Consider the following 25907-nt stretch of genomic DNA (forward strand, 5'->3'; position numbering starts at 1 on the left):
GAGGGTGTTGCCGTGTTCCTTTCTGCTTCTGCACCCTCATAATAATCAAACTAATCTCTAGCTCAGAATAAACAGAAGGAAACTCAATGAGCAAATTAATTAGATTGGCTGACTTCACACAGTTTTATTTATTGGGTTGGTTGAGTACTTAACTTGTCTGCAACCTGACAAAATATTGGGATGCTCTATTTCCTGAAAGACTTGATGTTTATCTATTTTGCTAAAGAATAAAAAAAGGTTTTTCAGTTGTTTTCAGTTGTTAATGTACAGTAATTGAATTATAAATTAAAGCAAAAACATGTTAAATCCTGTTTATAATAGTTTCAGTCAAGATTCAGAGCAGGGAATGATGTAACCTCCGTAGTTTTGATCACAATGATTGTGAGATGAATGCTTGAGATCTGTACTTCAGCAATTGGATTAAAAACAAAATCAAGACAAACAGTGTCTTTCCTGGTTCATAGAGTGAATCCTGTTCTCTAAATTGAGTTGTACAAGGAAATATTTCTTTTCTCTGACTAAAGGAGGAAGAGTTAGGGAGTAACTACATGTAATAAAGTTCTAATGTGAAATTGGATTTAACAATAAAACTTTGGTATTTAACAATAAAACACTTAAAAAGTCATCACTGCTTATGTTAAGGCATAAAATTGCTATAATCATTTTCAAGTTTTATTACAGAGTCCAAGAGGCCCTTTAAGTTTCTTCCAAAATGTCAACAGCTCATTGTTTGAAATGGAAAAAGCCAAAGCAGGTGGGACACAGTTTGCAGAAGCGGTCAGTGGTAGTATCATTTGTAGGGGCAGGCAGTATTTCCTGTTTTCTATTCTGAATTCAACTAATTCAACTCAAGGATTGTCTGATCTGAAATTTAGAAAATAATTGTGAAGGGTCAAAATGAAGGAAAACTTAAAAACAAACCTCCCTGAGATGCAAAGTAAAATTGTTAATGGAGGCAGGATCCTAAGACTAATGTCTCTAGCAGTATATGTGAATGGCTGAAATTTGAAAAGCCTGGCCAGGAAACAAGCTGAGGAGGTTCTGGTTTGATTTCATAATGGTACAGGAAAAAAAAAAAAGTCTCAACCTAGAGCATTTGATGTTGGAAAGACCAATAAAAAAGTCTTAATCTGCTTCTAATAATTACTCTTAAACATTTTGTGATACCTGTGTTCGAAAACCTAGATGGACACAATGTCTGAAAGGAAATTTTATCAACAGAATTTTTTAGAAATAAATTAGTTTTTAATGTAGAATGACTTTGGTAAATTTACTTCCTTGTGTATTTAGCATATAAAAGAAGTTTTCATGCAATTAATTTTGAAGTGATGCTCTTGTGCAACTTAGATGAATTCCATTTTCATCTACATGCAGGGAGAGATACTGCAATTCAAGAAAAATAATCTATTAAGATTAATTATTTCAATGTAATTAAAATGTACAATATAGGCATTTGAATAAATATTTGAAACAGATATATACACAGACCTTAATAAATGTTGAGATATTCTATTCTCATTTAGAAAAAGGAGATACATTGGCAAGAATTAATCTTTTGGAAAATTAAATCACATTTAGGAAATTGAAACTACAAATACAGCATAAGGTCAAGATTAACCTTTTTTTTATTTCTAAATCAATGTTTCTTGTTTCACCCTTCAAACGATGATTAAAAAAATGGTATTTTACTTAATAAAATCTGAAGTATCTTTTAGAAAATAACAGACTTTCTATTTCTGGATTTTAATTTTTAATGGGAAGTCGCCACGGCAACGCTTGCCCAGCCAATTGCCTTTGTTCTTTAAAAAGGAAGGAAAAAAAAAATCTTTGTGGCACGTATCTATTTCCAGGTTCCTGCTTTCTTGTTAGAATTTTGTTTGCTGAACTGAAGAATACTGCAGTATCAAATTTTGGGTTCTTCTCTTGCTATGTTTTCCCTAGGAAATAACTTTCTTGAGTTGGGTGGATTGGTCTGTCATTCACTCCTGTTGTCATATGTGGCATCTCTGCAGTGATGTGAAACTTTTTTTTGATAATTCAGAGTTGACTTCCCGCTAAATGAGAAGGTGCTAAACTTAATCTTACTCAATGTCTCTTTGCTTATATTTGAAAGATTACAAATTCTCTTTAAGCTGTGTTACGAGCTTTGGAGAATAACAAGTAAAACATGAGCTTCCAAGGTGCAAAGTCTCATAGAAATACCAGATCTCATAATAGTTTCCCATCCTATTGCCTGTTCTTTATTGCTACATATGTCTTCACGCTCACCCATATAGAATTACATCAAGTATAGAAACATTAAAAATAGATACTGACCAATCAGCTTGCTCATTAATTCCTTTTATATCAAAGGAAGACTGAAACATTTAAGCTCTTCTTCATAAGTGAGCCCTCTGAATATAAGAAACATAATTGATTGGTAACTGATGTTAGTGTTTGGATGTCTTACAAAGCTGTGAAGTTTTTGAGGGAAGTCTTAAAATACAGTTTACTCTTACTTCTAGTAATTTTTTTCCCTGTAACTTCCTCTGTTTTTTCAAGATACTAAATTTTACTCTCACAACTGCCTGAGCAAAATGCATTCTCTAAGCTGGCAGTGTTTGCATTTCTTTGCATCAATATCTGATGGAGTTGAATGAGATTTGGTTCTCATATAATTACTTAAAATCTTTTTTTATGCAGGAAATTGTGTGTGGCATTTAAAAATTTATTTCTGAAATAATTGATTCTTTCACATTTATTGTGAAAATTATTCTGCAGTCTGAAAAAATGGCTAGGAGCTCCTGACGCTGCTCTGACATGATAGAATTGAAAGGATATAAACACATAAGTATAAAATCTGTATAATTTTTTTTCTAATTTAAAAACTGCACTAGGCTTTTTTAGATAGCGGATAAGAGAAGTCTGAGTGTTGGTGTTACCTCATAGGTTTGTTTTATGGAAGCTTTCCGTGTGATGCAGGTTTCAGGTATGCATATGCCTAATTTTTTTTTCTTTTTTTTTAAGAGGAACATTGACCAGTTATTTCCAATGCAGCAAATATGCTTGTTCTACGCTGGGTTTTGCCTCATATGTTTATGACAATGAGAACTTGGGCTGCAAGGATTGTGATGTCTGTGGCTCAGCTGCTCTCTTGCAGAGAGTTTCAGCCTGGTGGCCTGTGATTGCAGGCAGGTATCCTTGGAAGGGTTGCCTGGTTTGGATTGTCTGAGCTGGGTCTGACCAGGGACTCTCCTCTAATATGTTTTAATCCTGAGGAGCAAGGTGAGAAACTTGCTGTGATTTGCATTTGAAGTTCAGGTTGGAGCTCAGGTTAGAAAAATTTGATTGAGTGGATATTGAAAGATTGGGTAAGTGTTGTGGGTGTTTGTTGCATTTCTTTTTTTAACTTTTTTTTATGTAATTTTTTTTTTGTGGTTTGTGCCATGGTGCAGCAGGGGCTGGTGGCTCCTTGGGGCTGGGATGTGGGGAGCAGTGGAGGCTCCCCAGGGACAGCAGGTCTGGATGCCATAGCCAGAGTCTGTCCTGCCACCCCAGCCAGGGTGTGGGGCAGCCGCAGGCAGCAGGGCAACCCCATCCCAGGCATCTCTGGCAGGGCCTGTGGCCTGGCTGGGCAGGGCTACGGGGAGCTGGGGCAGGGTCTGGCCCCCATGGGGACTGACGTGGAACCCTGGGCAGGGCAGGGAGAGCCCTGGGTTGGTGGGCAGGGACAGTCAGGCCTGGGAATACCCTCAGGGCCCTCACAATACAGACAGACATATGTGATGTCCTGTCATAATCACAACTAGTAATACACAATGTGCCAGTAGTTCACTGGCATTTGATATTGTAGTAATCTTTGAAAGGCAAATGTGTACATAAAACTTGTATCCATTTATGAAAATGCTTAGAAGGATCTGTTAAATTAGGAAAGTGGTAGAGAAATCAACAGTACTACAGTACTTTAAAAACATATAAAGCTTTTTTATTTTACAGATACAATATTGTGACTCTTGTCCGTAGCTGAATATAGTTCTCTTGAAGCTGAGACTTTAGGCTGTTTTAATTGCTCCTAGGGTTATCGTTAATGTTTTGAGAAATTGAAATACTGACTTAGTCTTGCACTTTAAAACAATTTGCATTTAAATGAAATAATTTAAATATCTACACATTACTGAAAACCCACCTCCTAATATTCTGATCCTTATGTATGTTAATGGTTAGACTAGGATTCAGCATATACTGTAGTCAAATACATAGTTGGTGCTTTTTGTGTATCTGATGAGGGCTATATCTTATAGTACTTCTTTAATGTAATTTTTGTATTCAGAAAATGCATAAAGTACAAAAGTCACCAGATTATTTTTTATATGATTAAAAAATTTATTTGGAGTTTATAACAGAAACTTGATAACCATAAAATTTCAGTATAAAATGTCAAGCACTTTCTATTTCAACCATATTTTTGCTGAATTGGCAGCACCAAATTGATCTCTATCTCCTTTTTTCCCCAGAAGGAATGCAACCCCTCCAGGAATGCAGCTATTTTCAGGGCTTATGCTTAATTCAACTTGGAAGCTTGATCTTTTTTTCTGCTGTAAGTTTCAGGACTACAGCAGAGCCATGGAGGAGTCCACATTGGCCCTTGTTGTTTGTACATAAACAAAACACATCTTGCTGGGGGATATTTGAAACATAAACTGTTTGAAAACTGTATTGCTAAGACAACTGATATGTGCCTGGAAGATTTAGTGGAGTTGAGAGGTTTCAGGATGTAGTTCTACTACAGTTTTAATCTATCCAAACTGGTAGGGACTGAATTTTCATCCCTCTCCAGCACCTCTGATATTGTGTGTACAATTCTTACGTGAGCTGTTTCAGCTCATAAAACCAACAGAAAGTTACCTATTCACTTGGATTTGGCTAGACTTCTGCAGTTTTAAGGAACTGAAGCAGCAACATGAAGTTGAGGGGAGATGTAAGGGGAGAGATGAGGTTATCGTCCTAATGCCTGCTGCACATGCACAGGCTTAGATTTAATCAATAATGGAACCATAGCCACAGTGAAGTCCAAGCAAAGCTGCCGTCTTGATTTCACACTTCCATAGATCATAGAACTTTGGCTCATTTATATATTTTTTTTTGTGCTGCTGATGAAAATCTATGGTTTCTAACTTCATGGCTTCAGTACTTGTTTTAAGTAATGGAAATTTTCTGAACCTGGAGCCTCCAGTGTGCGTAGACCCTCATGAGTGTCAAAACCAAAGGAAACATTTGCATGAGTCCAGGTGAGGTGGGTATACAGCGGAATATTCTGTGTGGAAGAAATGGTGCTTTACCCTCCTGGTTGGCTCCACAGAGAAGAGTATTACCATTAGCCAAGGGAGCATTTCTGTACCTCGGGCAGTGGAAATTAAAAGGCTGTATAAAACAGCTGAAGAGACAGAGGTTTAAGTACCAACTCCTTTTATATATGCTGTTCATAACAGCTCTCCATGTGTGCTGTACATGTGTTCATATAGATCCAGAAATAAAATCTGGATCTTACCTACTGTATTAGGATAAAACCTTCATCTAGTACTCGTCATCATCTTCCAGGTCTTCCCCTGCAGTTGCAGCTTCCAGTGCAGCCAGAGCTGCTGCGATTTCTGCATCTTCCTCCTCAGTTTCTCCGTTGATGTCTTTATGGTTGGGGTGTGTGAGTGCCTGTGTGACTTTGGTAACAGCCCCTGCAGTGATACCACCAGTAATGCCCTCACTCAAATTTGCAGAGTCAGTTTCAAAAGGTTCAGCACTGCTCTCCTTCACAGGCAAAGATGGGGTTACACAAAGGTCCTGGTTCTCTATTGCTGAAGGACCAGTGTTTTGGTCTGAATGTGCACAGTGGACTGAAAAGCTGTCTTTTTCAACACAGTTCCCAGTTTGATTGCCATTTTGAGGGTAGTCAATATCTGGCAGTTGTATGGCATTGTTTTGTGTCCCCAGTATTGAGTTTCCTTTGAGAAAGATGCTGTCTTGTGCAGACTGGGAGTCTGAAATACTGTTAGACACATCGCAGGCTGCTTTCCTCTGACTTCCTGTCTCTAGGTCAGGTTCTTGTCCAGACCTGTTTGATAGGGTGTAAAAGTCTCTGTTGCTGGTTGAAGAAGCCTCTGACTGGCTGCAGGTTCCCTTTTCACTGGCTTCTTTCATCAGGTTTGTGTTGGGGTTGAGTGTGGAGTACCCTTCAGCACAGGAGTTGCCACCATTGACTGCAACATCAAGCTTTGCAGCACACTTCACAAGGCCGTCCTCTTGAAAATTGTTGCCTCCATGATTCCAGAGAGTTTCTTTTGTACTATTTAATGGATTTTTATTTTCTGTCCTATTTAGCTCATTCTTCTGAAGTTCGTTTTTGTGTTCTTCATTTTCACTGTTCTCTTTGAATTTGAATTTATTGCTGCCTTGTTCATTGTGTTTATAGTTGTCTACTTCATGGATGTGTCCAGGTGATTGTACTTCTTCTGGATCAAAAATATAGCTGGAGTAAGGAAAATTTGTAGAGGAAATATTACTTATGATGTTAATCAATATAATTAGTAAGAAAGATTAAGTTTCATTTTTAACTTGAAGGTATTGAGGAACTAGAGTCACTAAACTTTACCTCAGGTCCTGAGAATGAGCTAAACCGAATGCAAATGCTGAACTGTGCTGTCAGCTGCTGTCTCCTGGGACTGATCATAACTAGCCCCTGTAGTGAGATTCACCAGGAACATAAGCAGGATGTTGGAGAACTGTGTGCTGGCTGTTGCTTGTTTCCAGCTTTATTTTTTGTTTCCTCTGGGGAGTTCATTAGCCAATGAGTAGTCATTGCATGGATTGTTAATTAGTATGTCCTCATGTAGTAGCTAAAATATCTCTGGTTTTTGCTGCTGTTCTTCCTTCAAGTCTTTTGTCCTTTTCTCTTTTTTTCCCCCCCCTTCTGATTTATTTTCTTCCTCTTGCTCTATATTTTCCTTGACTTATCTCTTTCAGGGCCTCTCTCTTTTCTTTATCTCCCCTCTTTCTCTCATAGCACCATTTCCCCACCCCACTTCCTTACCTGTTCTACAGAAGTGACCAAGGGAAGGAGTAGCCCCCAAGTGGGGATGAAATGTGGTCTTTATCAAACTAGTGAAGCTTCCTCTCTAGGGAAACTTTTAATATGGGAATAATTCCCACAACTAACTACATTTAAAAGCTATGATGGAAGCAAGGAACTATAATTCATTTCATTGCTTAGGAGAGAGGGAGATCTGACAAAGTCTGTGCTCCTTGTTCTACCGAATTGAGGGAAGCTCATGCTACCTAAATGAGAAATAGCTTTACTAAAGAAGAGTTTTCAATGTCACACAATTTACTTTGTGGGACAGGAATTATAAAAAGGGACCATAATTACAGTAAACAAAAAGGACATTTGGAGGGAATCAGTATGCCTATGCTTGAAGATACTGTAAACTTTGAGAAAACTCCAACCTTTTAAATAGACTAATTCAAGCAACAGGTGTAGAGGAGCACAGTGACATGGTTTCATGCTTTTCTTTTTTTCAGTCTAAGCAACTCATGTTCTATTGTACCTTTGAATCATTTTGCAGCACCTGCACCCCATCTGGATTTTCTTTAATCTGAAAAGAGAGAGGGAAGGCAAGGGAGAGACGGAGTGAGTAAAACATTATGAAATTAATGTATGAGCAATTGCATTACAAATTATGCTCATGTTTAGAAGGTTTTTATTAGCTAAAAAGAAAGATGGCTATGCAAGAATGGATGCGGTACAGTTCAAGATCTTTCCGGGTCCCTGTCTTGCATTGACAATGGCCTTTAACTGGGGAAATATCTGGGGAAGAATTTAACAATTCTGAGATAGTGGTGTTCTCCCAGAATTATTTCCTAGGCAATTTTCTGATTTGGAGAATTCTAAGTTAGCGCAGTGGGTGTGCGGGTTCTTGTTGGTGTTTTGGGGTTTTTTTGTTTGTTTACTTTTTGTGAGGTTTTTTTTTTTTTTTTGATTGGTTGGTTCTTTTTCTTTTCCAGTATTTTTTTCATTTGGCAGCTATTGGTGAAATTCTCTTCCATTTGTCCAGTTGTTTTCTGAAACAGTAAACAGCTAGCATCTACCACATCCTTTACTCAGTTGTTTCACAGACCAGCCTTGCCTGTGTGAAGAATCACCTGCTTTTGTTTGACTTGAACCTGGTTCTTACTAGTAGTATTTGGTGCCTTTGTCACTATAGAACAGGTCCTATACTGCCCCTTCAGTTCAGATACACAGTCTAAAGAATCCTTATCTATTTAAATGTTAACCATAGTGATATAATTTCATGTCTATAAATTGTCCTTGTGTTCTCTAAGTCTTTTGCATTTCAACATCCTTTCCAAATGATGCATGGGAACCACAAATGCAGATTTCTCAAGGTGTTTGGAACCACAGATTTATTCTTTCCTAATATCTCCTTGTCTCCATTCACTTCTGTGACAGCTACTGAGCGTTTTTGTGGAACTATCTCTTAGTGAGGCACAGACAAATTCCTGGGATTGGCATTTTATTATATGCAATGTGTTGCACCTGCATTTTACTACAGTAAATTCCAGAGTTTGACTAGAACTAGCAGACTGTTTTGCTACATATCTGTATATTGCATGCACTGTGTGTATGTCACTGCCTGACTCAGTGAGATGCTAAGAACTATCTATTATACACTTCTTATGCCAATGTCTTTTATTATGGGAAGAAACGTTTTGCTGGTATGGACCCTTGAGAACTTTTCTGTTCTAAACCTAAACTGAAGTCCTAGATCAGAATATGCAAAAATCCTAAAGTCCCCAGTACTCTTTGTGGGTTGGGGCTATCTTATATCAAATTAATCAAGTCAAGACAGATTGTTTAATATGTTCTGTCCATCGATATTCAGGCTCTTTCTTTTTCTCTCGAGATGCTCTACAACCTTGCATACTTTTGCCATTGCCTAAGGACAGCTGCTCACTTCCCATCAAACAGAAACTGATGATGCAAGATCAGGATGTTTTCTGGAGTCATTTATTCACAAAACATTCAAGGAAAGTAGTATTGATTTATTCTTGCCAGGCATGGCCTGATCTGCACACCAGCGATTATGCTAGCAGAAATGTAAATCAAAACTCTCCTTTTTTTTCATCCCCCTAAAATCTGACTACCTCTTTGCACTGAACTAAATACCTGATGTAGGCCTCTCATTCCTGCAGCCTCTAAGGGCCTACAGTCATTCAGCAACAGGTTTTAGCTAGGGTAGAACTGCTCCAATACTTTTTGTCTTTGTCTGCATGTGAACTGTTCTGGAGAAGAAATTTCTATCAGGTAGCCAGCTTGATGTAGCTCAGTGCTCGTTGGGATGGCTTGTAAGCCAACTGCTTTGCTTCCTCTGTCTTGGTCCTGCTTCTCTCCTTGAAATGCGGTCTCTCTTCCACATCTCTGCTAATCTTGTACTGTGTTCTCATCCCTCAACACCACCAAAGCAGGAATCCTGATACAGCATTTTTCATCTGAAGAGGATGCAATAACTGGCGAGATGATTGAGTGTACTTACCCTCCTTATGTGCAGTTGCTCTACATTACAAAGGTGTTTGGACAGGTTTGACTAGATATGGGGCTTATTTAGGCTGGCTGGTATAGCCATCTATTCCAGCCAAAGGGGAATTCTTAATACAATTTGCTTTGATCGTGTTAAAAGCTGGATTAACTGTAGCTCTTCTTTAGGTTAAGGCTGGTTTGAAGCTAATACAGTCGAGCTAAGCCCTGTGTGGAAACTTGTTCCGGTTTGATTGACATCTTGAGTTTTAGCTTAAACCTGCTTATAAACTGAAAGAAATAAAAACTGCATAAAGTTGGCCAGCTGTTGATAGACTCAAGCTTCAGGTCTCAGTGGCTGGCAGGTTACCACGTGTCAGATAAGTCACTGTGTGATCTCTGTTCATGGGAAAGACAATGTAACTTGGCTTATTTTAAGCCTCTTTCTCTAGTCTCTACCAAACCCTATCCTTCCTGTGGGCTAAGAGTATGCAAATATTATCGTGATTTACCAGAGATGAAATAACTTCAATTGCTGTCAGTTGCTGTGTGAACCCACTGAAATGCCCTTGTCTTGGCTTTAAAGTTTATAGGTTTGTATGGTGACCAGTACAATAGATGTTGCTTCTAGCTGAGAGTGGGCACTTCAAGTCAGGCTGCTTCTGTTTAAACTTTTATCTGACAGATTTCCTACTCAGGACTTTTATTTATAAATTATGTGGTTTTTTTTTTTTAAGCACAAAATCTTGCTGATAGGTTTGAAGCATTGAGAAGTGCTAATTGCTGACCTTTATTCTGTTGTAGAGACACTTGTAATATAAAGCAATTATACATTGATATTACTATTTTAGTTTCCATAGAAAGCACTTTCCTTTTTTTTTTTTTTTTTTTTTTTAATACAACTACTGTGGGAAATATCTCTGCAGCTATCGCATTAAGCTTTTCCACTGATTAGATACAACTGGATCTGCCCTTTGGCATGAATAAACTATTACATATGGAAAATAATGTATATTGTATTATCTTATAAATTATTTCACATCCCTGAAATAGGAATATGGTTTTACAATGTCACTGTCTGAACACTGGCTTGTTTTTTTTCCCTTGCCCTTTTCTTTCATTTATAATAATCTTTCAAATCAAGCTGGAAAATAATTCTGGGAAACAGTTGCTTTTATAGGATGAAAAGGCATGCTTTAGTCCTACTTACCTTGTTTTAGGTACCTAGCTCTAAAGACTTATGTATTGTGTGATGTTCATAGTTCCATTAATGGAAAAACTACTGTCTGGAGCAGTTTGAATCAAGCATGTGCTACAGACTTGAAACAAAAGAGGATTAGAGACTTCACGCAATGGATAATGGTATGTTAACTGATACTGAGTTTAGAAACATTGCATCCTTGTAAGATGTTTATTCTGTTAGATAAGATGTGCTGGTAAATTGATTAGATAGTTTCAGATAAACATGATGTGGAATGCTCCCTTGAAGAACACTCTGGGGGCTAGTTCCACGCCCCCCCTCCCAAAAAAAAAAAAAAAAGAGAAAGGCTGCCTGTCTAAAGTGGCAGTAAAATGCTTGGACTGAACGTTTAGATTCTCAGAATTCAGATCAAAACTGCCATTAATCCTAGACAACTTTGTGTATGTTTTCCCCAGCCACCCTAGCAGCCATTTGCAAAAGATAGTCTAGATATAATGTCCTTGCAATGTATTAGATGAGTGTTCACACAGAGACCAAGAAGACCTGATGTTATGAAAGACTTTCTTCCTTTGAAGGAATATGATACAGAAGAGCAACCATTTTAAAAAGAGTTGGATAAAATTGTACTACGGAGGGAAACAGTAATTGGTCTTAATTTGAGTAGAGCAGGATATGAATCCCATCAGTAAAACAAATGCTAAAAAGGGGGAGGTTGTTAAATACATTTATGGTGGCACCTGCGAAGAGAATAATCTTTTCTTTAAAGTGTGAGGCCATGGTGAAGATAACAAGAATAATGTCTGACTCCAAAACCGCAACCTTGCATTTCAAGCCACAATGTGCTTTAAGAGAAGTCTGCCTTGCTTTATCAGATTTGAGAAACACAAGGTATCTGATTTTCAATCATGTAATAACATAGCTTGTATTGTCTATTTAAACTGTGGTTGTGTAATGAGTAAACAAAAGGCAAATTAGATAATGTCATGAAAATGGTAGAAGAAATATTTTTGAGACATAAAAATGGTTTGGCACCTTTTTCAATATTCTTGGGAGTTTACATGGAAACAGAAAAAGGTCAGTATTATTTTTGCTCATGGTGTATTTTTAATTCTATCTTGATTTTTATTTTTAGATTCTTTTTAAACACCTCCAGTAGCAGAGGCAGAAAGCTGAGGGAAGAGCATATTAAAATAGCTTTTTCTAGTAGATCTCAAACTGATAAACTCTGACTTTGGGTCATTCTTTTTAAGCCAGTTGGGTTTTTTCAGTTTGTTTGGTGTTTTCCTACCACACCCTGATGCTTCTGTTTTTGCTTAGCTTTTCCCTCTCCTCCATCCTTTCTAGATTACCAAGTAAGGAGTTTTTTCCTACATGTATATTATCTGGACTGCTGAACCTGAATGATGTATCCCCCAGGGGCCTGAGGCACCTCTTTCTGATGACTTTTTCCACCTTTCAGACTTGATCCTGCCAGTGTCTTCCCCATCAGCTTGCTGTGTTTTGCAGCAATTTTAAAATTGCTCAGTGAAACCCTTGCATTTTAAGGTTACTGACCGTAGCTACCAATCTCTTTGCAATGGATAGAAACCCTTGCTCATGAAGATTAAGTCTGGCTGCTTCACTAGTAACACAAACACAATTTACTTGGTATTTTTTTTGTTAATGAGGTTTTACCTAGATGCCAAATGCTAACCAGCCAGGAGACATATGCACAGAAGCAAATGTGGGAAGAGAGTGTGTTTGCAGGGAAATATGTGGAGAAGAAATATAAAGAATGTGGGGTGGGAATAACTTTAGAGAGCTCTAGCACTTGATGAACTTCTCCTAATGGGAGGTGCATTTTGCCTTCTGTGCTAAGTAGGCATTCACACCTCTCAGAAAATTTCAGATGCTGTCATCAGCATATGCCAAGGTGCAAGAAAGGGTCAGACTTGCCTAGGTTGTAGGGAAGTGCAGTGTCCCTGCTAATAGCAGGGGGTTGGACTAAATGACCTTTAAAGGTCCCTTCTAACCCAAACGATTCTGTGAATCTATGTTACTGAGGTGTGGAGGCAGAGAAATAGTTGATCTGAATCGCAGATAATATAAAAGAGGCACAAAAAGATTGTGGGAGGGCTAGTACAAATGAGAAGAATTATATTTAGAAATTTAGAAAACTGGTAAACATACAGTAGAAAAAATACCAGCCTGTAGTAGAGGGAGAGAGAGAATAACGAAAAAGCTTGTAAAAGAAGAAAGAGCAGGAACATAACTTAGCCACTGAACGAATATAATCTGTATGAACTATCTCACTTAACTTTAAGTACAGATAACACTTAAAATCTTCTGGTTTTTTTTTCTGACCTTAGTCACTATTCTGAGACCAGAGGGGCTCCAGAGAGAGAGAGAGAGAGAGAGAAGAGGGGAGGTTGAGGCGAAACCCAAAACATCCTGGGCCCAGAACTGTCTGAACAACCCGATCTAGTTGAAGATGTCTCTGCTCATTGCAGGGGCCTTGGCTAGATGACCTTTAAAGGTCTCTTCCAACCCAAACTATTGCAGATGACACCGAGCTGCAGATGACACCGAGTTGTGGGGTAATGTTGATCTACTAGAAGGCAGGAGAACTCTTCAGAGGGACCTGGACAAGCTGGAGAGATGGTCTGATTCCAGCGGGATGAGGTTCAACAAGGCCAAGTGCTGGGTCCTGCACTTTGGCCACAACAACCCCAGGCAGTGCTACAGGCTGGGGACAGAGTGGCTGGAGAGCAGCCAGGCAGAAAGGGATCTGGGAGTTTGGATTGACAGGAAGCTGAACATGAGCCAGCAGTGTGCCCACGTGGCCAAGAAGGCCGATGGCATCCTGGCCTGTATCAGGAACAGTGTGGCCAGCAGAACCAGGAAAGTGATTCTTCCCCTGTACTCAGCACTGGTGAGGCCACACCTGGAGTACTGTGTCCAGTTCTGGGCCCCTCAGTTCAGGAAGGACATTGAGGTGCTGGAGCAGGTCCAGAGAAGAGCAACAAGGCTGGTGAAGGGAGGGACTGGAGCACAAGTCCTACGAGGAGAGGCTGAGGGAGCTGGGGCTGTTCAGCCTGGAGAAGAGGAGGCTCAGGGGAAACCTCATCACTCTCTACAACTCCCTGAAAGGAGGTTGTAGCCAGATGGGTGTTGGTCTCTTCTCCCAGGCAACCAGCAGTAGGACAAGAGGGCACGATCTTAAGCTCTGCCAGGGGAGGTTTAGGTTGGATATTAGGAAGAAATTTTTTACAGAGAGAGTAATCAGACATTGGAATGGGCTGCCCAGGGAGGTGGTGGATTCACCATCCCTGGAGGTTTTTAAGAAGAGACTGGATGTGGCACTTAGTGCCATGGTCTAGTAACCATGGCGGTGTTGGATCAAGGGTTGGATTTGATGATCTCGGAGGTGTTTTCTAACTTGGCTGATTCTATGATTCTATTATGGCCTGTAGGGACTAACACCACCAATAAAAGCCTTTTTTTTTTTCTTTCTGACAACAGAACATTTCTGAAAACCAATTCCTTTTCTCAAAAACTCTAAATCAGTTTTACTGATGTACCTGAAAGTTGCAGCTCATTTGGGCTGGAACAGTTGCGTTTTAGCATGTAGGTGGGAACTGAAAAAAATGTGAAAATTCAAGTGGTTGTCTGATCCTTTTTGTTGAGTCTCTAGTGTCTGTGACAACTCATGTCTTAGTGTGCTTGTTATGGGAGCAAAAATTTGATAACAAATCTGTGCTTATACCTGCATTCAGACCAGTACTTAAAGCTGGGCTGAAATCTATCTACTTTCAATTTTCCTGACTGAATCTTAATCTGGAAATTTATTTTAAATGTGCTTCACAGAAAAGCTGAATTGACATATAAAATCTAAAATATGTGAACTAACCTGAGGAAATACTGTAATATGCTCCCTTATAGGAAGGGGATCCCACTTCATGGGCCATTTTCGTGTGTCTGTTTTTCTCTAGCTGAATTGACTTCAGTCTTTTTGTTCACACTTTCTTAAAATGCAGCACTGAGGTGTTGTTTCTGTGCTTCAGCCGTCTTGCAGTTCAGCCCTAGTGAGATACCTGGCTGTGCCATCCTGCTGACAAAATATGACCTGTGGATGGACTTTTAGTCACCCTACGCTCCTTGCTATCTGTGCTGCTCTGCAAGAAAAGGGAACTCTGCAAGTGCTTTTTCTGGTGCAGCTTAGTTTACTCTCCTGTTTTGAGAGAGTCAGGGTCTATATTTGGGAATAAGAAGTGTCAGAGTGTCTGCCAGAAAGAGCCTTATGCTATCCTGCCGGCACAAGGTTATTGCCAAGGTTATTGTTGCTTGTCCTATTTTCATTTATTTCACAAAGCTGAGGAGCTGCACAGGTCTACGAGGCACTTTTATTCTCCACCGAGGCCTTATTTGCCCACTGAGCAGTTTGCATGCATTTCTAGTACAGCTAACGGTGAAGATAAGAGAAGCTGACACAGAGGGACTCATGAAAAACTTATAAAACTTCTTCAGCCACTGCCTAACTAGCTGACTTATGGCAGTCAGCTTTGGATGTTTGATTCCCACTGCCACCCTCTGTTTTTTTTTCCCTTTTCAAATTAGATCCCCTGTGTTTCACAGATAAATGTGATTGTTACTTGAATGCAAATAATCCTTGCACTATCATCAGTTGTTAACATTGATAATGTACTTTTTTTTTTTTAATTCTTTGTTTTCTTTCTCCCTGGCCAGGCTGAATCTAGCACATGGATACGTTGTTCAAGGCAGTGGCCTGACTCTGTGTTTTCAGGACTCAAGTGTCAAACTTCTGGGTGATATTACACACTGACACTGTGTACAGACAATGGCTGGGAGGAATTTGATGTGTTCTGTATGCTATTCAAGGTATGACGGTTGAGGTTGGTTTTGTGTGTAGGGAATTAGGGATATAATTTAGGCTTCTTTCCAGTGAAACCTAAACTAATCACTGAAACTGATTTAGACTTGTAGTTTTTTCAAGGGACAAAAGAGGTTTTAATCAGGGCAGGTATCAAAAACTGGAGGTTCTCAGTCATCAGAAGCATGGGAAATGTGTAGAACTCACATATTTATGGCCTCATAAATTTCGGTGTTTTGTATTCTGACATAGAGTAGTTCTTTCATTACCAGGGAACTAGGTCTGATATCACAAAATGTTTTTGCTTCATCAAGGTAATACATGGCAGGATAGCTGAATCCTTAAATGACAAAGGAATGTCACTAGTCATAGCATGGGGAGAAGCAAACCAAGTGACACTTAAACAGAATTGTTTCTAATTAGCTGAATCCCATACTTTTCAGGAGATTAAAGAGCAAAGTAATTAAAGATTGAGAGGGTTGGAGCACCTCTTCTCTGAAAACAGGCTAGGAAAGCTGGGGTAGTTCAGTCTGGAGAAGAGAAGGCTCTGGGGAGACCTTGTTGTGGTTTTCCATTACTTAAAGGGGGCTTATAAAAATGAAAGAGAACAACTTTTTACATGGGTAGATAGTGATAGGACAAGGGAAAATGGTTTTAAACTGAAAGAGGAGAAATTTATATGAGATATTAGGAAGAAATTCTTTACCCAAGGGGTAGTGAGGCACAGGAAGAGGTTGCCCAGAGAAGTTGTGGATATTCCATACCTGGAGGTGTTCAAGGCCAGGTTGGATGGGACCCTGAGCAACCTGGTCTAGTGGGTGCCATCCCTGCCCTTGGCAGGAGAATGGGAACTAGGTGGTCTTTAAGGTCCCTTTCAACCCAAGCCTTTCTGTGATTCTATGAATATCAAATACCCAAATAAACAAGCACTATGCTTGCCTGATGAACCATCAGTACAGCATCAGCTAATTACCAAACTATGGCCTACTCACCACTCAGCCAGTGGGAGTATGTTATCATGATTTTAACTTCTATTTGCATGGTGTCATCTGAAAATGTATGCATGTAGTAAATGTTTATCCAGGAAATGTGCAATAGTAGTGGTTGACAAAAATGAGCAATTTCTATGCTCTTTGTCCCAGAATCACAACATTAGCGGTCAACACTAATTACCATGTACATGAAATAGTACTGTAATAGAATAAACTGTGTATTATATATTTGCATTATTTATAACACCATCCAAGGAAGAGTGCAGTCTCCTAGCTGAGAGGTGTGTCTACTGTGCAGGGGTCAATTATGCCCTTTAATTGTGAGTGCATGCTGTGATATTTCTCAACAATGGGGAAGAGCATCCTCCCAGTGTGATGTCTGGCTACGATCTGATGAGAAACTCCTTTGGCAGTCAGGATGGTGAGAGTAATGGAAATATCTGCTTACACTTGTATTCTCAAAGAGCTGAGAAAAGGTCAGATTTAATCTGCTCTGCTTATATTAGAAAAATAAGTGCTAATTATTGATCACCATAACTGGTCTACTCTGGCCTCAAATCGGGAGGCCTGGAGACCCGCCATCTATAACGCAGCTGTCTCCTTTGAGAACACACGCAGGATCACTCTCGAGGAGAAAAGGCAACGCAGAAAGAACCGTGTATTGCAGAATACACCATCTAAGGAGTCTTTCTGCTGTGCCTTTTGCAATCGGATATGTCTGTCACGTATTGGCCTCATAAGCCACCAGCGTGCCTGTAGCAAATGTGGATAGAGCCTTCCCAAATCTTCGTTCGCGAAGCCCAGCCATGATGATGATGAAGTGCTAATTATCTTACATATGTGTAGTTGTACTGTCAAAAAATTATACCAGTATAGTTGGCAATGGCAATACCTGCCAATTGTTACATGCCAGTGTAAATACTTCAGCTGGAATGGGGAGCTTCTGGATTGCTGCAAATGCAACATTAGAAACGGCTCCACTTCTTTACAGCTGCTCTCTCCCCATGCCACGAGAGATCCTGATGTTTTTCTCAGATCCTGATGGGTTTTCTGCTTCTACATTGCCCCTTCAAATTATTGCTTTTTCATGCAGCTGTTTTGCACCAAACTAAGCTACAGCGCTGGGCAGGTCCCAAGGCAGGGAAGCTTGGATGTTGCCAGTGCAGCTTGAGCACCACACCTGCACTTGTTATTTGCAGGGGTGTTGGCAGAAGGGAAAGGTAATGAAAAGTAGATGCTATCAGTTTTACAAAAGGTGTTTTGTTTTGATTTGTGACTGTTGGTCTTTGCCTAAGCTGATCTTCCAAAAAATTTAATAATATACATTGCTATGTTAAATCCTGCTAGCTCCTCTCAAAATGTCTTTCTGTCCAAGCCAATAAGGACAGCCAGATCTTTCACTTATTTCTAGTGGCTTCCTGACAGTATTAGTTAATAAATGAAGTGCTGTGTTTTATTCTCATTATAGGTTCCTATTTCTATTTCCATCCTGTCAGTTCTTTTTTTTTATTTCTTTAGAAGTCATTCTTTTACTCTTTCATTCACTGACTAATTTCTAATATCTCTGGTAGCTGTTGAATTTTTTCATAAACACCTGTGAGAGAGTGAGGCCAAGCTTACATGAGAGTTGGACCTTGTTGTCAGGCCATTATTAGTGCAGTAGAATGCCCTAGAGGGGACATGGGCTACAACCTGGAGGTGATCTGTACACATCCTTTTTTTCCTGTTATGCTTTTTGCAATTGATTTAAAATATTTATAAGATAATTAAAAGGAAATGCATTCTCTCTGACTGGTTCCTCATCACTCATAGCACTAAGTCACAGAACATTTCCCTACCCCCATTATTTGCCATACAAAATGATTGTTTTATTTTTAATGAGTAAGAGGAAGAGTGGGGCAAAGGGTAAAACTCTCACAGTCATTAAACCAGTTTGCATAAAGGAAAACCAAATATAGCTTGTAGCATAAAACACTCATTTCCTCTTCAACCCTGCTTGTTTTTTACATTTGATCTTCCCAAACTTACATCACTGTCTAGTGTTTAAGTTACTGAAGCTTATATTTCCTTTCTCTTAAAATTGTTAATCTCATAAAATATAATAGCTTGTTTAATTGTGGGGCCTAAAACCCTGAATCCTGTATAGTCCCATACTGTGCGGAGGCAAACATAGAAATGTGCTCCTTCCTAAGGGATGTATGGTGTAAATATGTGACAAGGCAAAAACTGGATATGGGAAACAGATAGTCATGTATATGTGAAAGAAGTAATCAGCAGAGAAACTATATTTCATGCAGTAATTGTGTTAGGCTAAGCCCAAGTGGGGATCTGTGTTTGGCAGCACTGCTCTGGCCTCAAAATAGTTATAGCCAATTTTTATGTAGCAGAGGGACTGTACCTGAATTTGTCTCTCTTGAGAGGTTAAAGTGTCTCTTTGTAATCTTGTGCAACTTTGCGCTTTGGAGGAAGAATTCTCGGGTTCCAGCTCTTGCTCGGAAAAACCTTGGTTGTATCCAATGCCTTTTTAAAACATTTAACATAGAAACAAATCTAGAATCAGGGCCTGGAATAATGCTGCCATGGGTCTACAATTCACAAGGTTCCTTTGCTTACACTTTACCTGGACCAGCTCCTTTCCCAGTGGCAGGCTTCAGCAGCCTGTTTCAGAGCATGCCATCAAGGACGTGACTTTGATAGCTGTGAGGTATGGCTTTGAGACTGGGGTCAAACTGAACTGGGGACCCTCCTAATGAGGGAATTCTCTAACTCTTTGAATACTGTGTAAAATAGTCACTGCCTTCTCGATGGTTTTGGCTTGATGTGGTTGCTGTGTTTGAGGTTGAATGTTGTTCTCTTAGTCTCTGTAAGATGTGGTCTTAATGCACCTGCCAGTCTTTGAAGTCTTAGCAACACCCTGTGGATTCAGGCCACAGGAAATCTGTATAGTCATACCTTAGGGCAAGGGGTTCAGAATCTCTCAGCAGACTTGCAGCTGAAGTGCCTTGTCCCTCCTGGCACAGGTACATATGGATATTTGATTATAAATTCTTGCTTTTAACTTGGACTCCGTATTCTATCATGTCTTTCATGTATGTCATATATATGTTGCAGTGAATCTTTCCAGGAGAAAAACTCAACTCCTTTGCTCCATTTGTCAGTCTTGAAGGGATTCAGCAGAGGAAGTGGTTTGTCATTTTTGTACCATAATCTTTCTGATAAACAAATAACATGTCAAGTTAGGTTGTAAAGCTGCATTTCTATATAAATATACCTCTCCTTAAGTGTTTGTAAAGTTACCTCTCCTTAAGTGTCATACACAGATATGCAAAGATATATAAAAAGAGTCTCAAACAGGGAATAAATGTATGACAGTATGTGGCAGTCCAAGCAGTTTTCTCTTCCTGTTGGTAATAATGTCTCATTATTTGCTCCCCAGTTTTTAAAACACAGCTACTGATGTCTTGGTTATGGATTTCAAAGGATCATTGCTCTTATGGCTTCCCAAGAGAATAGTAGGAAGATGTCATACAGAGAGATTGACTTGATTGCATGCGGCTGCTGAAAGAGAAGTGCATGGCAAGTGATGTATACCATAACTGTTCAAGTTAAATTTTTTATGATTATTTTAAAATATGAGGTACTTTATAAAGATTTTGCAGCAAAAATAAAAGCTATGATTTGGAAATTCTATTTCATGTTCACATTATGGTGGTATAGCTGTTGAAAGCTATTATTTGCTCCTAATTATTTCTGAAGTATTTAAATACTTCATAATACTCTGCTGTTTCCTGTCTTCTCATATGGTTCCTATTCTGTAAATATGCAAGAGGCTGCTTCCTAGCTCTTGCGAGAAATATCTGTACTTTGAGGTGTACTCAATGCTCGTCCGAGGTATTTTCCCTTGTCATATTAGCTGGAGGATCAGACCTAAGTTTGAACTGCTCTACCCTGCTTCTGTGATATTCTGTAATTTCAACCCTGTTCAGTGGCCTGGTCTGAACATGCTGAAGACCACAAGCCTTTTACAGAGTCCATCCATATTCTGTGTGCCTACTTGAGAAACAATCATACACTGAAATCATGGAGATGTTTTGGGTTACTTAAAATAAAATCTTGATGAGTCCCTCCACTGACTAATTTCTACCTAGTTGTCTACTTCATGGGACACACTGAGGTTTTTATATGCATGTCATTGTTCTTTATACTTTCTTTTTTTCCTAGTGGCTGAAACATTTCTCCTGGCATTAAAAAATACATACAATTCCAAATCTGGTGATTAATTTTTTTGTTTGTTTTGTTTCCCTCAGTAGGTCCATCAGACCTATCTTTAAAATATAAAGGAAATGAGAAAAACTAAAGGTCTGATGATAACTTTCTTACAGTTGCTTCTAGTTCTGTCTACAGGGATAGCCGAAGAAATGAAATTTCAACTTTTAGATGAAAGATGAGGTACAAAGAAGGACCTAACCTTACAGGGCTCAAAAAATTTAGAATGCCAGAGTAGAGAGAGAGAGGACAAAAACATGATGCTTAATCCATAGATATATTAAAGTCTGGTAAATTTTGAGGACTGCATAAATCCAACAGTTGCTGAGAGGTCAAAGACAGCTGTTAAATATAACAATATTTAAAGATGTTGCTGTCCCTGGTGAAAGATCATATTGAAATTTTAGCTGAATTTGAGGAAGGGCAAATGCTGAGGTAAGGAGGATGCATTTGAAGAAAGTGTCAATATGTCAGGGTCTGCAGTTGCATTCAGTCCTTGACACGTTTGCTTTTGGCTATGTCCCGTTTTGGCTGTGTGTGAGATTCTGCTGAGCAAACTGATGAACTGGAGTGCCTGATGAGGCACAGCTGGGGGATCTCAATACCTACCTGTGACTTAAACATGAACTGGCACTAAACTCAGGCACTGAGCTGAAAACTGGGATATTGCTGGTCACTCAGGTCACTGATTTGAACTGGTATCATGGTCCCTAAGATCCTATAGCAATGCAGGATCCGCATGACAATGTGAATACAAAACAAATTGTCTCCTGGCCATGATGTGGCCTTAGTTTCCTGCACCCTCACCAGAAGTGACTGGGAGAATGTAAATAAGGACAGAATCTGCCTTTCAGAATATTTATTAATCTGGGGCTGAATGAGCCAGAAACTGCAGTTTGATTTTCTTTGCAGTACTGACAGGAAAGCAAACAAATCTTTTTTACTTGAATTTTTATGTCAGCATAACTGGCTGTGGAGCTAGCTGCTTGTTTCCTGTCTCCTGGCCCAGAAGTCACTTTTCCTTAGATCTCCATTTGCAGAATCAGCTGAAGAGTATAAGCCTGCTTAAATATAGAAATATGTTCTAGATGTGGATTGTTTCTCAACTGAATATATATATATATATAAAAGGGCTATCTTTTGTGGCCTCCTGAAAAAATGTCTTTTTTATTGTATTAGTTTTATGGATGGTGGTATCAATGAGAAATTCTACTTGGGACATTTGGAAAATGGAAAATATCAGACAGTGAGCATGAAGGCTACAGCATACTGTCATAAGATTTAGTTTGTGAGAAAAACTTGGCAAGCCAGATTGCTTCCCAGGTATTTTATTTGGTTGTCCCATGCACATTGTTGTACAGTTGCACAGCAGCACACTGTATACTATGAAATCTAGGTCTTTGTTGATCCATCTGCTGGAAGCTGTTGTTTCTTGTATTTGCCTGTGAGTTCTGTGCAGAAACAATTTACTGGCCTTCTGCAGCAATTTGGGGCTAAAGACATTTAAAATATACTGTTGAAAGACTGAATCTTTAGGTAATCTGGTGAACAGAGGAAGGTGAAAAAGGAGAGAAGGTGGAAATCTCATATGTTTTAGATATCATAAAATTTTTGTAAGTTAAAATAAGAAAATAAAACTTAGGAAAACAACAATGAAGTCTGATCAAGGTAACTTCTGTAATTCTGCCATTCTAGCTTATCGAAAACCCTTGGTTGCACATCAGTTCTATTGAAAGGTTTCAGTACTTCCTTGGTGTTTTTTGTTTTGTTTTGGTTTGAATTTTTTTGTTTGGTTGGTTTGATTTTTCTGGGTTTTTTTGTTTGGTTTTTTTTTTTACCCTGTTGAGTCTTTGGAAGTGGGCATGAAGAGATACTGCTGGAGTTCAGCAGGCCTTTATCCTTTAAGTATGCCATACACATTTACTTAAGGGAGTAATATTCTGAAAGTAAACTTGGATGTCTATGGAGATTGCTTCAAATATAGGTATTGGAGTTTTTTGTGTATAGGCCTTTAGGGAGGATTGAGGCCAGACAGGATACATGATCTCAGTTCTGGTATTCAATTGTAGCTTAGTGTCCCCAAAAATCATTTTGCCCTGAATATTTCAAATGCTTCTGGTTTGTTTATATCATCTGAAATATTGCCAGTGGCAGATATTACGGTGTTGTTGTACTGCTCAGAACATCAGCCTCTCTTAATACAAAGAAAATTGGATAAAGCCAAAAGCAATTTGTATGAGTCAATGATTCTCTTCTGAAAAAAAAAAGTTAAAAAAACCCAAGCAAAAGCTGTATTCTCCCCCTCTCCCCAAACCAAACCAAAAAACCCCCCAAAACCCAACAAATGGATTAAGGAGATTTTTAAAAATTGTCAGGATATTGTGCTTTTGTGTTTGACCATTTCATGGAATAACACGCAGCTTTTTGTAAGGAAACTGTCGGAAGTCAGGGTGCTCTCCCTCTCCAACCAAATTAATCCTTACATTTTTGTTTTCCAATTAGTTCTTTTCCCAAATCCCCCTCTTTCTTTCCCCCGCTTGACTTAGCTTGTTCTTCCCATACCATTTACCTGCATTTCCACATTTTCTCCTGCCATTTTTCACCTCTGTTAACTGATTTAGATTGATTCAACTTATTCCTGTATTTCTTCTGTACAGTGTCTTTTTCTAAACTTCATAGTGGAAACTGGCAAATTTGCTGCATCAGGAACCTTAGGGTTTGGAAAGAAACATAGTTCAGAACCTGTTTTCTCACCAGTGCTTGCAGCAGCAGAGCACTGCCATTAGAAATTATTGTGGAGTACTGCAGAGAGAAAAATAACCCAGAGGTGTTTTATGTTGTGGAATACTGAAGTTACAATAGTGGATGGCCAGTAAGTTTTAAACCTACACAAGGAGAATAAAAAAAACCAATAATCCTACCTTTCAGATTGTACTCCATCGACTTCTTGAAAGATTTGTTTTAAATGTCTTGATCCTGCAATAGTAAAACACTTTGCAAGTGGTTTCTTCATGGGCACGCACAAGTAAGAGGGGTACTCAGACGTATAGACTGTCTACTGCAAATAGCGTGGAAATATAACAGCCTCCTCTTGGTACCATTGTGAATTTTAAATTTTAGACAGTGATCAAACAAATCACTTGAGTAGTATGCTCATCCCCTTGAGCTGAATTGGAATGCTAACCTGCTTAAAGTGAGCATGAGCTTTGCTACAGTGGATTAAGGCTCATGTGAAGTGTTTAAACAGCAACAGTAAAATTAGAAAACTTTCAAATATGCAGTATTATGGGATTTTTGGTTTTCTGGGAGTCAAGATATTTATAGTATCAATTAAAACTACTATGTGCTTGTCAGAACTTCACCCTTCAGATTTTCACAAATTTTGAAACTTAAGAAATGCCTCTGGCATTGCAGTAATATTCTAGGTTTTGGTGAAGCTGTTCTTTCAGATATGTGCTCCAGACTAAATGGAAAAATTCAGCAAAATGTTTTCTATTAAGAATTTATAAAAAGACATAAATTAATGAGATAATTGTAGCATTAGAGTGTAACAGTACAGTTGCTTTTTCTCTAAAAATATAAATATTTTCTTTATTTCTTGTAGTGAGCAGGATACACCCACATGGATCTGTGTGTGCAGGCAAACCTATAATGACTGTTAATCACCAAGTCAAGCTCATTTCTGTGTAATGGGCAATGTATTTTTCTGTGGATTTTAGAATTTGGGCCATGTTCTTTCTTTTTGGCATCTTTCTGCTTTAGTGGTAACTTGAAAAATCTCAGTGCAACTTACATTACAAACCAGAAATCCAGGGAGAGCTGTGCTTGCATCATTTGTGAAATCTGCAAGTCTTTTCTTGTAAGAGAGGGAGATTCTTACTGGCCTTGAGATCCCTTTCAGCAGAACACTCCTCCTAGGATCTAAGCCAAGGTAGTTCACTCCTGAATTCAGCATCCATAGTTAATGGGGCTGAGGAGGGATAGTACAAGCAACATAGCCATTGCTGCTGCTGCTCTTTTTGCATACATATTCTGTGCAGTTATACTTCTCAGAATGTATAGGTAAATTGAAAAGTTCTTATAAAATTTCAGTAGCTAGCCTCCAGGTTTGAAAGTAGTTCTGACTGTGTAGTTTCATGGTTTCTATTTGCCTATAAATTCAAGAAGGCAACACTGCATAGTGTCTGATCCATAGGTGATATTTAGAAGATTTTCTGTTAATAGGCTGAAAGACTGAAAACTAAATGCAAATATAAGCAGCCCAGATATCTGATGTGACTCATTGCTAAGGAGAACCTGGGATTCACTCAACCTTGATTCACTGCATTGCTCTGTTGTCCTACAAGAAGTCACTTTACTTGCCTTGTATGTCACCATTTTGTATCCTTCTCTATGTTTGTGCTGCACTTTGGAGATTTATAGCCCTATTCAATCTTACTATACTGTTGCAAATGGCTGAGAATATTTCTGTGCATCTGTTAAAAGTGACATCAGTACTGTAGGTGGAGTAAATAATAAAGCTTATGAAGAATGAGTCATGGTGTGTTCCTGTTTTTATGCAACCTTTTACTGAGGGCATTTTAAAACTTTTTTTGCATTAATTCTATTTTTTTAAACATAGCTGTCATTATTAATTACCAACTAGATTCCTCCTTTTAATTTTTGCTCTGATCTCTAATTAATCTTACTTGCAGTGTAATTCTGTCTCAATGCCCTTACTTGTTTTGTGTAAGATGTGGTCTGAAAATTTATGCATACGGTGAAAGGAAAATGAAAATGAAAGGAAATGGCCCCATGTTGAAAGGATGCAGACTTTATTTAACAAATTCAAAAGATGTAACCTCTTTAACTAAACCTTAAAGTGCATTCTTAACTGCTGTGAATTCCTTTTGTCTGTTTAACAAATTTTGAAGCTGTAGGTTAGCTATAGGGTTAATTAATAGTTGGGGTTTGTTTATTTTCAATCTTCTATGAAATTCCAATGATTCCCCGGAAATTTAAAATGGAAATGCCAAAAAGGAGAGCTGATGGAAATCA

At 38.8% G+C, this 25907-nt stretch overlaps 1 protein-coding gene and 1 long non-coding RNA gene across 3 annotated transcripts; one reads left to right on the plus strand and one right to left on the minus strand.

The window, feature by feature from the left end:
• Nucleotides 1-3991: 3991 nt before the first annotated feature.
• Nucleotides 3992-23519, minus strand: CUNH4orf19 (chromosome unknown C4orf19 homolog). Of its 2 annotated transcripts, none has more exons than XM_039385021.1 (3): nt 23440-23519; nt 7575-7622; nt 3992-6499 (listed from the first exon to the last, which is right to left on the minus strand). In XM_039385021.1, the coding sequence occupies exons 1-3, from the start codon at nt 23451-23453 to the stop codon at nt 5554-5556; spliced, it is 1008 nt and encodes a 335-aa protein (XP_039240955.1). In that variant the 5' UTR covers nt 23454-23519; the 3' UTR covers nt 3992-5553. The 2 variants fall into 2 exon arrangements, with proteins under 2 accessions (XP_039240955.1, XP_039240956.1); XM_039385022.1 differs by lacking the exon at nt 23440-23519 and adding an exon at nt 19557-19603.
• Nucleotides 13215-20909, plus strand: LOC120323972. Its single transcript, XR_005564937.1, has 3 exons — nt 13215-13318; nt 15468-15620; nt 20041-20909. It is a non-coding gene; the product is annotated as an uncharacterized LOC120323972 (long non-coding RNA).
• Nucleotides 23520-25907: the final 2388 nt, after the last annotated feature.

The sequence above is a fragment of the Pipra filicauda genome, unplaced genomic scaffold, assembly GCF_003945595.2.
Source record: "Pipra filicauda isolate LSUMZ 115617 unplaced genomic scaffold, ASM394559v2 scaffold38_size3968069_pilon, whole genome shotgun sequence".
In the NCBI taxonomy this organism is placed as follows: Eukaryota; Metazoa; Chordata; class Aves; order Passeriformes; family Pipridae; genus Pipra; species Pipra filicauda.

Bases quoted from the DNA above. Each gene is read 5' to 3' on its own strand.
- CUNH4orf19 (XM_039385021.1), bottom strand. The intron at 6,500-7,574 runs GTACAATAGAAC...TCCTTACTCCAG, and splicing joins TGCTGCAAAATGATTCAAAG to CTATATTTTTGATCCAGAAG.